Genomic DNA, 13209 nt, shown 5'->3' with positions numbered 1-13209 from the left:
AAATTTAATGCCATTAATTAATTCCTTTGTGTCATACTATTATGCTAAATGAATCCACATAGTCGTTTAGAGATTTAGACATAGGAGGGGGCAAGAAATATGAGCTAAAATGAGTTAACTATCGTAGGTGCCTTAGGTTTCTTTGAGTTAAGCATCTTGTTTTTTTCTATAGTTCTATTATGTGTTAGTTGCCTGAGGATATGCAAATGTTCTAAGTTGAGGGTATCAACATTCCATGGTTTCATGGCACTTTCGATGCTTAAAACTAGGAAATTATGCAAGTACTTTGGCATTTTTATATAGAGATGATGTGCTTTGTTCAATTTTGCAAGAAAATAGAATCGGAAGTGAGTATAATAGGACAAGGAAGAAAAAGGGGCCAAATAGAAGTCTTTATCCTGAACAACAAATCATTGGGTGACATTATGACTTGTAATCTAAGTCGTCATCAGACTAGTGAAGGTTCAAAAGAGATAATAAAAAACACACTAACTACGACTCATAGGGTCAAACTATGAGTCATACTGAGAGGCGTTTTAAGCAAAAAGGAAAAAAAGTTCTAAAGGGTGTATTTGGATAGCAGTGGAATGTGATGAGTCATAGTGTCAGGCTATGACTCATAGTGATACTCATCCTAGGCATATGGAGGAAAAGTTCTAAAGACTAAATATTTAGTTGGGAACGCTACGAGTAAGGCAATGACTCATCTAGTGACCCGATGAGTCATCACCAGCCACATGGAGCATAGAAGTGGAGTTGACAATGAGTCGTTGTCAGTCATATGACTCATTATCTGAGGCATTGTCACTACCAACCTTTATTAGCCTGTTTTGTTTAGGAAAACTATGATGTAACTATAAATACACCTTTTATGTTTTATTATTTTTTACACACTTTATACACTTATTACATTGTTTTGAGTTATAAGATACACATTGATCTTAAAATTCTTGTTCTTAGTTTTTAGGGTTTGATATAAATTTGAGATTATGGTTTTCATTCTTATTAATTGTGAGATCATTCGTGCATTAAATTATGAATTCTATGTTTGTTCTTGCAATTATGAGCAACCAAACCCCAAAACCAGGGTTGTGAACACCCTGATAGATTAACAAAATAGAGAAAGTGCAAAGTCATTCTAAAATGGTGTTTGTGCATGTATTGTGGTTTTCTTCAGTTTGATTGCTTTCTTAATAGTTTCAAACATTAGGAACTCACATATATTCAATACTAACTTGATAGAGACGTAGAGATTGGGAAAATAAGATTACAATAGTAATTTGAAGCTACCAACCTTGATCTAATTTACTTACACTTAGAGGAGATAGTTAATTCAGAATAAGGGTTAGTAATGTGACACTCTAAAATCAAGATAAAATGAATAAAATTCACCTAAATTAAATTCAAGAGATGGTTAGGTGGTATATAACTTGTTAGATTCTGCATGCAAGGCACCTAGAAAGTTTGACGAGCACTATAAGCCCGTGGGGTTTAGTAGTCAGGGGAACACAATCCTAGTGACCATCTTATATTGATAACGACCCTATTTTCCAGCATTGTTCTTATTACTACTATTCTTATAAAAAATATCATTTATTTTCTTTACTTTCCAACTGCAATAGCAAGCTTGTGATAGATTTTGTCCTATTCCTTATGGGATCGAACCAAACCTTATTGGGTTCTATATTTGACAAGAGACTGTGTTATACTTTTTAGGATGTGTAATTTGGACATCATGCATTTAGTTGTGTTTGATAATTAAATATTGTGGATTTGCACTTGGTATTAGGAATATCTAAATAAGTGGCACGAATTTGGTAATAAGTAGAATGAGTATCATTTTAATGCGATATAAGTGTGAAGGACTTGTGTAAATTCTTATTTTATGTATGCAACTAGAACTTGCCCACTCTATTTTGTTAGGTGATAGTTGGTTGTATATGATAGTATCACGAACCTTATTTTAATTGAGCCCATTTATCCTTAAAAACCCAACCAAATAATGTGTATAAATTTCCTTGATCCATGTTTGAGCTAATATCCCTTTTTATTCAATAACCGCTAAACTTTCTTTATCTATTATTGAACCACTATTTTGTCCCTAGTCCCTCCTTGGATATTTTGTACCCCAACCAAGGAAAATTTCCTATGTTAAGTGCGGCTATTATAGAAAAGTTTTATGAGTGAAAAAGGGTATGAAGAGAGTCTCTATTGTTAAATCACAACTTTGGCCCTGATCCTTCTTAGGACATCGTGCACCACAACTTAGGCAAATTGCCTAAGTTGAGGCTGGCTACTGTAGGAAGGTTTACTAAGTAAAGAAGAATATTAAGATGGTTTATGTTGAATCAAAAACATTAGAAGTGTGTGTAATAAATAAAAAAAGATCTTGTTGAGATTTCTGATGAGTTGCAAATTTACCCCTCATTTATATCCAAATTTGTGCACACTATGATGAAATGACAATATGTATGAGGCAAATTCTTTATTGAAGTGAATTAAATCACATGTTTTGTATGTTAGAGGGTAATAGGATAAAAAGGAGTGAAGCTGAGTTGAGTTGAAAAGGATAGCAAAAGACCAAAGTGCTTGCACAAGCTAAAAAAATTAGGACCGGGGATCAATCCTCAGGTACCGCGATCATGGCCTGAGGGTCGTGATTGTGATCTGATACTAAATCAAGTCTAAGCGATCACAAGGGGATCACCAGGATCGCATGGGTCGTGAAAACTGTCAACCAAGTGTGATCGAATTGGAGAAAAAATTCTCTAGGGTCGGAATCATAAATTGATGGAGAAAAATCCCAAATCTCAAAAGCAAAAAGCCTTGCATGATTTGGATATCTTGAAACTAATTTTCAAGTTTTGAGTAGAGAAAAATATTCCAATTTTGGAAAAGAACAATTGCAGTAAATTCTCAAGAGATTTTAGTTTTAATTTGAAATTGAAGTTTGAATTTTCTTGCTTTATTTTCAATGGATACATTGAATGTCAACATGGGTATATTTCTTTTCTCCAATCATGAGTAGCTAAATTCTTATCTTGGGTTATGTGAAATTAGGTGGTTAATTTTTTGTGGGTGTTAATTGTTAGTCCAAATCACTAGTTAAGAAGGTTAGGTTTTGTTATTACTCTAGGTTTGACTTGAGAATTGTGGGTGAAAACTCCAATTAACTTGGATCCCATATCATCTTAAATGAGGGATATGGGTGATGAGTAATAGTAGACTACACTTTGATTTAGCTTCTCTCATGGCATTTTCTTTGAAATGGGGATGTTATGTTGGTGTGCTACGTTCATAAGCATTATCTTAGAAATAATAATACAAGTATGAGGTATTGAGTTGATGAATTTGTTATGCTCATTAGGTATCCAAAAGAATCAATGAGTGAAATTTAGTGTTTTTTTTTAAAAGACTAACACTAATGCCATAGACCCAGCCTACCCAAACCCATATTTAAAACCCCTACAGTAGCATAACCCTAAGATTTCTATTAATTTTATTTACTAATCACTTGTTAAATCCCTTATTATTCTTAGTGTGTGGTTTTTCATAATAAAGATTTACACCAAATCCCCCAAACTTTACTTTAATATTTAGTTTTAGTTATGCATTATGGGTTAACTCCGAGTTAACTCTAAATACTCGAAAGGTGTTGAAAACTAGCTTTCACTCCTTGTCGATAAGACCCTGACTCTTGCTGGGTTTAAAAATAATGGTGCAAGTTGAGTATTTTTAAAAATAATGTCATTGCCGAGGAGTGAAGCTTAGTTTTCTCTTTTGCCATGTTGTTAGTGAACATGGGTTACTCGTAGTGCTTTTATTTACCTTATTTATTGTTTTTATTTTTGTAGGTGATTTTCATAGTAATCACGACACTATGAGCCACAATAGGAGCAATGAAGGCTCATTTGATGGACACCTCAAGGATAAGGATCATCTTTATGATGCGCGGCGTACAAGTACACTTTCCATCCCTCTGGTCGAGGTAAATGGGGTGTTCTATGTCATGTGTGTCATGATTCACATGTTACAAATTAAAGGTCTATTCGTGGGTCCAGCACACGAAGAAGTCAACTCGCACTTGAAAAACTTCATTAAGGTGTGTGCCCTATTTGATATTGTACATATCTCTCAAGAGTCCATTCGGTTAAGGCTTTTCCAATTTTCTCTAGTGAGTGGAGCAATTTTGTTGTTGATATCTTTACTCGTTAGGTCTATTACTTCACGAGTAGAACATACGGAGGCCTTTTTGGATAGATATTTTCCTCTATATAGAATTTTTCAACTAAGGGATAAGGTCACAAATTTCTGTCAGCTTAGTTGTGAGCCCTTACATAAGGTATGGAAAAAGTTCAATGACAAGATCATGCAATTCCAGAAAAACATAAAGTGCCGAATAAGTTGCTCCTCTAAATATTTTATAGGCCATTGGACCTACTCAATAAAATGGTGGTGTACAATGCATTAGGTGGTTCTCTTGTGAAGTTGTCATATGCTATTGCGATAAATATACTTGAGAAAGTCACTAAACAAAATTAAGGATTGCATACTTGGGATTCCAAAGTAGACAAAGGGTCCCCCACCACATCTTATGTCAACAAAGAGAAAAGAAAGAAGGACAAAGAAAGGGATGAAAATATGTCTAAGGTGATGACCCAATTGCAGCTCCTCACTAAAAATGTAATGGGTGCACCTACAAAATCTATCAATGTCGTGGCCACTCAAGGTGCAAAAGGTTATGATAAGGATGAAACTAAGGCACTCGATAAAGAATAAGGATGTTGATAAATTATGTATGGTCACACCCCACCTATTAAAGATAAGGAGGGAAACAAGGTTGGAATAATCTAGATCGAGACGTTATTGGTGTGATAGAGAAAGGGATAGATATCATTATTAGAATTATAAGGAAAGAGGTTATGATATATTGTTCCCCCTCATGATCATTTCAAGGACAAAGAACCAAGCTTGGTGGTCCCAATAAATTCAAAATCGTTGATGTGCTTTCTTGAATTCTGATGTGGGTTGAAGATACCGACAAAATGGTAAGGGAGATGAAGAGTGAATTTTGTCAACTTAACCAAACTATTTTTTCACATTCGTCTTCCTTCAAGTAATTGGAGACATAAGTGGGGTGAATTTCTACTCAACTCAATGCTAGGCTAAAAGGGGACCTGCCTAGTGACACGGTGGTGAATCCTAAAAATGAAGGCCATGTCTTGGTAATTATTACTAGAAGTGGTAGAAATCTTGGTGAGCGTATGATTGAAGTTAAGGAAAAGAATCTCGATGATCAAATAAATATAGAGAGGAAGCAGTCTGAATCACCAGGTATTGGTGCTTTAAAGTCTCTTAAAAAGGGTGATAAGTTGCCAATGATCATTGAAGAGAAAGGTGATGAGAAGGAAACTCCTAAAGTGATTAGTGGTGATAAGAAAATAGGGAATGAACCTCAAAGCATTCCATTGCCACCAATGAAAATTCCTCCACCCTTTCCACAAAGGTTGAAAAGAAAGATGGCAATGCCAAGATCAAAAAGTTTCTTGCAAATCTTAGCAACTTCTCAATCAATATTCCACTATTAGAGGCTCTTCAAGAGATTTCGGGTTATGCTAAATCAATGAAGATCTTGATGTCGAAGAAGAGGCTTATATATGCTGAGACAATTGAAGTGACCCATTCATGTTGTACAATTATGTCAAATTCCATGGCAGAGAAAAAGAAAGATCCTAGTGCTTTTCCCCCTTGTACCATTGGGACCCATAAATTTGACAAGGCATTATGTGATCTTTGCACTAGCATAAATTTGATGCCATATGCGGTGTACCAAAGCCTTGGGTTAGGTGCATCTATACCCACCACCATGATATTATTGATGGTAGATCGCTCGATCAAGAAATCGATTGGAGTGTTATATAATGTATTGGTAAAATTTGATAAATTCATTCTCCTGGTGGACTTTGTTGTGCTTGATTATGAAATCGACCACGATATACCCATAATCCATGGGAGACCTTTCTTGGCAATTGAAAGGGCACTAGTGGATATGGAGCATGGAGAAAGAACATTTTTGGTGTATAGTGATGGAGTCTTGTTCTGGGTATACAAAGCCGAGAAGAAACCAAGTGTGTTACAAGTAGTCTTGGTTATTGATATTGTTGATAAAGGAGAGGAGGTTGGGTCATCCCAGCTCAAATACCCAGCTTGAAGATTAAAGGACGTCGTGTTGCAATGCTAAATTAGGTGTTGGATTGGAGGCAACCCATCGATGTCATGAAAGTGGCCCATATTCTTTATATTTTGAGTGTTAGAGTAGTTTTTATTTTTTTAGATTAATCCATAAAATTACGGCGCTATAAGGTGTGTTTAAGAAATTGAGTTATGGAAAGTACTGTGGAATAGATTGGGAAGTTGAACAACTAAAATCAAGTCTCAGTTACCGCAATTGCGGCCATGCAATCATGATTGCGATAGTCATGTCACCATGATATCAATCCTTTGACTATGATCATGTTCAAGACTATTTTAAAACATAAACAGTCGCGCAAAATCCCCACTACATTTACCGTCAAACTATTCCTAATTTTACTCACTTCTACTTGTGTTAAGAGAATCTAAAAGTTCATAGCATCACCTCTGCATCCTTTTTTTGGTATGCTTTCTCATTCTTCTCTTGTATGTGTATTTGTGGGCCTAGAATACATTTATACGGTAATGGCCTAAAACAATGGTTTATATGCCTAAATTTGAGTCTAATTAAGCTTATTTTATGTGTTATCTATTGTTATTGGTGTGTACATTATTGAGGAAGTCTTGAGTACCCAAAAATGTCTAAAATTAGTAGTGATAGCATATGCACACCAAGTGTTTGGTAAAATGACCGAATGAATTCCTTGATAGTTTTTCCATGTTTTAAGGGCATCATTGAGTGTTTAGGAATTGTGTTACTTTTCCTTAGTGTTATTTATTGGTTATGAACATAAATCATTATAGAAAATTGATGTTTTGGTTGTGAACATATTAGTCCAACAGCCTTAGGTACCGCCATCGGGTAACCCACAATCAATGTAGTGTGATACCATCCCTAAGGCCCATGATTGCGGCATCTATGGGTTGTATATCATCTAGGACCAAAATCTTAAATTTTAATTTTCATCCCAAATTTGATCAAGGAACTATCTCTCAATCTTAACAAAGTCACATAGCATAGTTTTCACACTATTATAGTGTTTGTTAATGCTTTGTGTTAATTTTATGTCATCAAGGAGAACAATGGCAGACTATGATCAAGCTTGCTTTATGGCTCCTGAGTTCCAAACTCTATACTATGGAGACCTGCCTAAGACGAAGTTACTCCCAAAATGACGCATATGTCTAGACAAGGTGTTGGAGAAGCTCTTGGCCTGTTATAATAGATTGGTGGCCACTGGGTAGAGATGTTTTGCCTCGGATCCATGCTGGCCTAATAAATATTGGGTTAGGGAGTTCTACGCCAACCTCAGCATAGTATCTTTCTCAAACCCAGTTATAAGAATTTAGGGGGGAAAAGTCCACTTTGGGGTTAAGTAGATCAATGAAATATATGGGTTATCGAATGTTGACACGACACAGTTTGAGGCAAAGAGTCGTAAGCCAAGGAGCTGGCTAGTTGAGAAGTTGTGTCCTTGAAAAGTGGTCCCGTGGGTTGCTACAAAGATAGGGATACCATTTTATGATTTCACAACTGAGGCTCGGATCTGGTTAGCTATCATTTGTAGCCAGGTTTCCCCATGCACTAAAATGAACTATATACTAGATATGCGAGCTCAGATAGTTGCGTGCATCTTAGACAAAATATCTTTGAATGTTGGGCAGATTGTGCTATCAGACATGAGGTATTTCAAGAATAGAGGCAGCTCCCAACTCATGTTTCCTTCCTTAATCACAGAGTTGTGTAGGAGACCCGGGGTTTAGCAGTACCCCAGGGACACTTGGGTATGCCCGAAGAACCCCATTTACCCTCTTAAGATTCGAGGTGAGGGCACACCTGGAAAGAGCAAAAAGAGGAATGTCGACTTGGGTAAGTTTATATATGATGATATAGACTCTTGATATCCATCCACTGCAGGGACATTTGATGAGATCTCGAGTGAGATAAGAGCAATCTGGGAGCTTGTGTCTTGGTTGCCCACAGGCCTAGGAGAGCCTTCTACCGCTCGCCACTCTTATGTTGTATAGATTGACTATGAGAGGTTTTTTGCAGACCAGAAGGAGCAGGGGACAATATTTCTATACTTAAGAAAGTCTACTCATCCTTAGTACGACCACATAGGGATATTTGGGATTCTTGTGATAATATGTCGAGAAGAAAGAAGAGGGGAGACAAATTCTTCACCCGTATATAAAAGGGGTGAAGGGCCTATGAAAAGTCCTGAAACCCAAAGAGAAACTCCCTTTTTCTATGGAAAATTCTGATGATGAGGTCCCCAGCAGGTGGTTCAATGATGATGATACTGAGGATGATGCTGAGATAGAAAATGATGACAGTTCCTGATGCGGTTATAGGAAGCCCTTTTACTCTTCTATGCTTTCATGATTATGTAGTAAGGATACTACAACTTTTAGTTGGGGGTGCTCATCTTTGTATTCATCTAATATTTTAATTCTTTGGTCTGTATGATTTGGATGTTTTTATGTTTATTTGGATGAGGTCATTTTTATTTGTTTTGTAATTTGGGCACCCCAATTGTACCTATATTCGATGGATTAGTCCTTGTCTTTCATTTTAAGATTTGTTTCCATTCTTAAATTGTTATTTCTCTTGTTAGTAATGTTGAACGAGTCTTTCCCTATGATACATTGAGTAACAACATTCTTAAGGAAAAATCATAGTGTTTTGGGGATTTTGAACTATAGATGCAGGGAAAGTTTGAGTACCCGTGGCATTATAGAGTAGGGGTTGCCCTTATTCTTATGGTGAAGTCTGAACAGTCATATGGTTTGCTGTTTTGAGAGCCAAATATGAGATAATGGCTTGATTTGGTGCTAACGATAGCTATTCTTTCATGGGGAAATGCAAAGCAAGCATCCCCTCCGTCCAAAATTTTTGGTGAAAATCTAGGGCATGAACATGAATGATCTTGTAACAATACTTTACCTCTTTTTGTGACTCCAAAGTCTTCAGTTGGTATAAATAGCTCCTTTGGTCTCCAAGTAGGAAATGCTATTGAGCCTCCTTGAAAAGTTTACATGTCATGTGCAGTGAGCTTAGTCATTTAATTCTCATGTTTACTTGTATCATCTAGAACTTACCTAGTTAGTCTCTCAAAGCTAATCTTGATCATGCATGGTTGAGAAATGATCGTAGGCCTTCTTTATGAACATGGAAATCCACTTTAGTCTAAGAATCCTACCCGTACATAGATAGCATCCCTAGTCACCCATTTTGAGCCTTTGAACCTTTCTTTGGATACCGTATTACAAGCCGTGAGCCATTTAATTTAATCTCTCTTTTGAACCCTACCGTCTTTGAACTTGAAAGTACAACTTGAGGCTAAAATCCTAAGTTGGGGGTGGTGAATCTTGGAAGAGGTAATTTTGGGCCACTTTATTATAAGTGAGCGTCGAAGAGCTAAGCAATAAGAACAAATAAGTAGGAAAAAGAAAAGATTCAACAAAAGAAATAAAAGGATGAATTTCACAAAAGAAATGGACGGAAAAAAATCCTTTTAAAGATGGGTGAATCAAGGTAGTGAAAGTAGGCACATGTGTGAGGTGGAAATGAATGAAGTTGATCGTTACCCCATGTTTGATCGAATAGTGTTTGATGTAGAGTTAAAGAGGGTTGTAGACACTTTGATCCCAAATGTGTATCCTACCTTTTTCCCAAGCCTACATTACAAGCTTGAAAAAAAACCTTCAAAATCTCCAAACAAGTGTCTTCAAGTTAGTGGTGATGGAAAATAAGAGATAACATATGGCATGAAACTTATTTGCATTGAGAGATTCTTTGTGAGAGTGAGTGCATGCACTTTAGTCCTTTGTGGCACGATAAATACTTTGATGTGTGGGATTTCCTTTCTTGAGAAGGCATGTAGACTAATAGAGTTGGATGAAGTTTTCATCTTTCAAAAATGAGGCAAAGGAGTATAGTTGAATTGCTATTGATAGAGATTCACTTCTAGAGAGTAAGTGGTTTTTCTTGGTTGTTCTTAAAAATCTTTTGCATCCTTGATAGTGCGTTTGATTTGAGGGAAGTTGTCTAAATAGCCTTTTCCATGCTTGAGGGCTAATTGAGTTCAAAATCATTGTGATCATTTGGTTGTTTGAATAGACTTATAATTGAGTAGCCTCATTAAATATGGAGTAGTGTTTCCTGAGTACAAGCAAATTTTTAAGTTGAGATGTTGATAAGTGGAAAATTTGCCACTAATCTATATCCGAATTTGAGCACACTAAGAAGAAATAAATGTATGTATGAGGCATATTCTTTATTGAAGTGCATTAAATCCCATGGTTTGTATGTTTGCAGGTAATTGAATGAAAAGAAGTGAAGATGAGCTGAAAAGGAAAGCAAAGACCAAAGTGTTTGCATAAGCTAAAAAAATCAAGACCATGGATCGACCCTCGGGTACCACAATCGTGGACTAAGGATTGTGATCGCGATCCGATGTCAACTCAAGTCTAAGCGATCGTGATGGTATCATCACGATCACATGGGTCACGAATGTGGTCATCCAAATGTGATCGCGATGGAGTAAACATTTTCTAAGGTCAGAATCATAAATTCGCGGAGCTGAATCCCAAATCTTAAAAAGCACAAACCCTTGCACAATTTGGGTTTCTTGAAAATAATTTTCAAGTTTTGAGTAGATACAAACATTCCAATTTTAGGAAAGAAAAATTAGAGTAAATTCTCAAGAGATTTTAGTGGTAATTTGAAATTGAAGTTTTGATTATTCTTTCTTGTTTTTCAATGGATGCATTGACTGTCAACATAGGTATATTTCTTTTCTCCAATTTCATGAGTAGCTAAAATTCTTATCTTGGGGTTATGTTAAATTAGGTGGTTAACTTTGTATAGGTGTTAATTATTAGTCCTAATCACTAGTTAATGAGGTTAGGTTTTGATATTACTCTAGGTTTGACTTGAGAATTCTGGGTGGAAACCCCAATCGACTTGGATCCAATATCATCTTGAAAGAGGGATATGGGTGTTGACTAATAGTAGACTAGACTTTGATTTAGCTTCTCTCATGGAATTTTCTTAGAAATATAGATTTTGTGTGGGTGTTCTACATTCATACGCATTATCTTAGAAATAAGGATGCAAGTATAAGGTATTGGGTTGATGAATTTGTTAGGCTCATGAGGTATTCGAAAGAATACATGAGTGAAATTTAGTGTTTTGTTGAAAGACTAACACTAATACCATATACCTAGCTTACCCAAACCCTTAACTAAAACTTGGACCAACCTTTGATTACCCAAACATAAGTGACCCCTAAGGTAACATAACCCAAAGATTTCTCTTAATTTGATTTACTAATCACTTGTTAAATCTCTTATTATTGTTAGTGTATAGTTTTGCGTAAAAAATATTTACACCAACCCCTCCCCCCATCTTACTTTAATGTGTAATGTTAGTTGCATATTACGGGTTAACTCCTAGTTAACTCTCAATACTCGTAAGGTATTGAAAACTAGCTTGCATTCCTTGTGGATATGACCTTGACTCTTGTTCGGTTTACATTAAAGATGACTGTCTTGCATTAAAACAATGGTGTAAGTTGATCATATCAATGTCATACACTAAACAAGAAGGAAGGGATAAGTATATAAGGAATGGAAAGGATGAATTGTAAAATAAATCAAATAGGTGGTAATGATGGAAAGAAAGGTTGAGTCTCTGTTATAGAATTAAACCTTACCTACACCCAAGCCTTCACTACAAGCCAAATAAAGTCTTATAGTGAACCTTGTCAATCAGCTTTTGAGTTTCATAGAACGGTACGGGCAACGTTATGGTGTTTTGTATACATTATTTGAAGTTGTTTTGAGTGTGACAGATTTAAATTATATATCTCGAATTAATTTGATCTCTGTGAAAAGGACTTCTTTGCTGTGAGAGTATGTGAATGATACTTGTGGTTTCTAATTTTTAGATTAGGTTTCTTAAGTGTATGTTATATAACTTATCCAGAGTGTAATGCCATGAGTAGATCCCTACTATTTAATTGGTAAATAACTTGTATATATATATGGTCAGTACAAGTTTGGGATCATGCTATTTCCAACTACTGCTTATTCTTTCTAGTTCTGGATACGGGTATGATAAAGTGTTAAGTTGCCTGAGGACAAAAAATCATCCTAAGTTAAGGGTGTTGATGTATCGGCTCATGACGGTACATTTTGCATATTAATAGATGGATAATTGCATGTTTTCCAGCAACCCTTAGTGTTTTTAATGTGTTTTGTGCTTGTTCTCAGGAATCAAACTCAAGGGTAGGAAAAATAGGAACTTTAAACTAATAAGACCTAAGACATAGTGCCTAACGTACCATAGATCTATCCATCACCAAGAACCAAAAAAAAAGTGAAAGCGGAAGATGGGTGACATCCAGTTGATGGGCCATCAAGGTTGCAATGGACCGTCACCCAAGTAGTCAAGTGAAAAAAAATCCATGGAAATTTCAAAAAAAGCAACGATTAGGGAAATAGGTCATCAGATGAGTAATGGATCATCACTAAATTCATTACAACTCATGTAGAACAGATCCATTTTAGAAGTAGGCGACAGTTCCTCCGACGATCTATCGCCTATCTAAGAGACAATCCCTTCAGTCGTCACCCATCACCCATGATGCGATAGCCTATATTTGAAAATCAAATTCCTACTTTTTTTGAGCCTATAATTACCTAGTCTAGCCTTTAGAATAGGTATCTTGGACTGGGGGCTAATTTTGTAACGTATTTTGTTCCTGAGAAATAATTTTGGAGATAGAAACACATAAATTCTTCATTTTAACTTAGATTCAAATTCTGAAATTCTACATTGTAAGCTCTAATCTTCAATATATGAAATCAATATTTTTCATCTATCTTTTTATCACGAGTGGTTAAAACTCCATAACTAGCGTTATGGAATCCTTGGTGGAATTTCACTTCTAGGGTTATAGGTTATTGAATTTCTAATATACTTGTGATTATATTTTTGTTCTCTTTATT

General features: G+C 35.8%; 1 protein-coding gene across 1 annotated transcript; it reads left to right on the top strand.

Moving 5' to 3' along the window:
- Positions 1 to 5264: 5264 nt before the first annotated feature.
- LOC124898522 lies at positions 5265 to 6211 on the top strand. The gene is made up of 2 exons (XM_047412160.1): positions 5265 to 5420; positions 5507 to 6211. Exons 1-2 carry the CDS (start codon positions 5265 to 5267, stop codon positions 6209 to 6211), a joined length of 861 nt encoding a protein of 286 aa, XP_047268116.1.
- Positions 6212 to 13209: the final 6998 nt, after the last annotated feature.

This window comes from Capsicum annuum, chromosome 5, assembly GCF_002878395.1.
Source record: "Capsicum annuum cultivar UCD-10X-F1 chromosome 5, UCD10Xv1.1, whole genome shotgun sequence".
NCBI lineage: Eukaryota > Viridiplantae > Streptophyta > Magnoliopsida > Solanales > Solanaceae > Capsicum > Capsicum annuum.
This window is presented reverse-complemented; position numbering and strand designations above follow the sequence as displayed.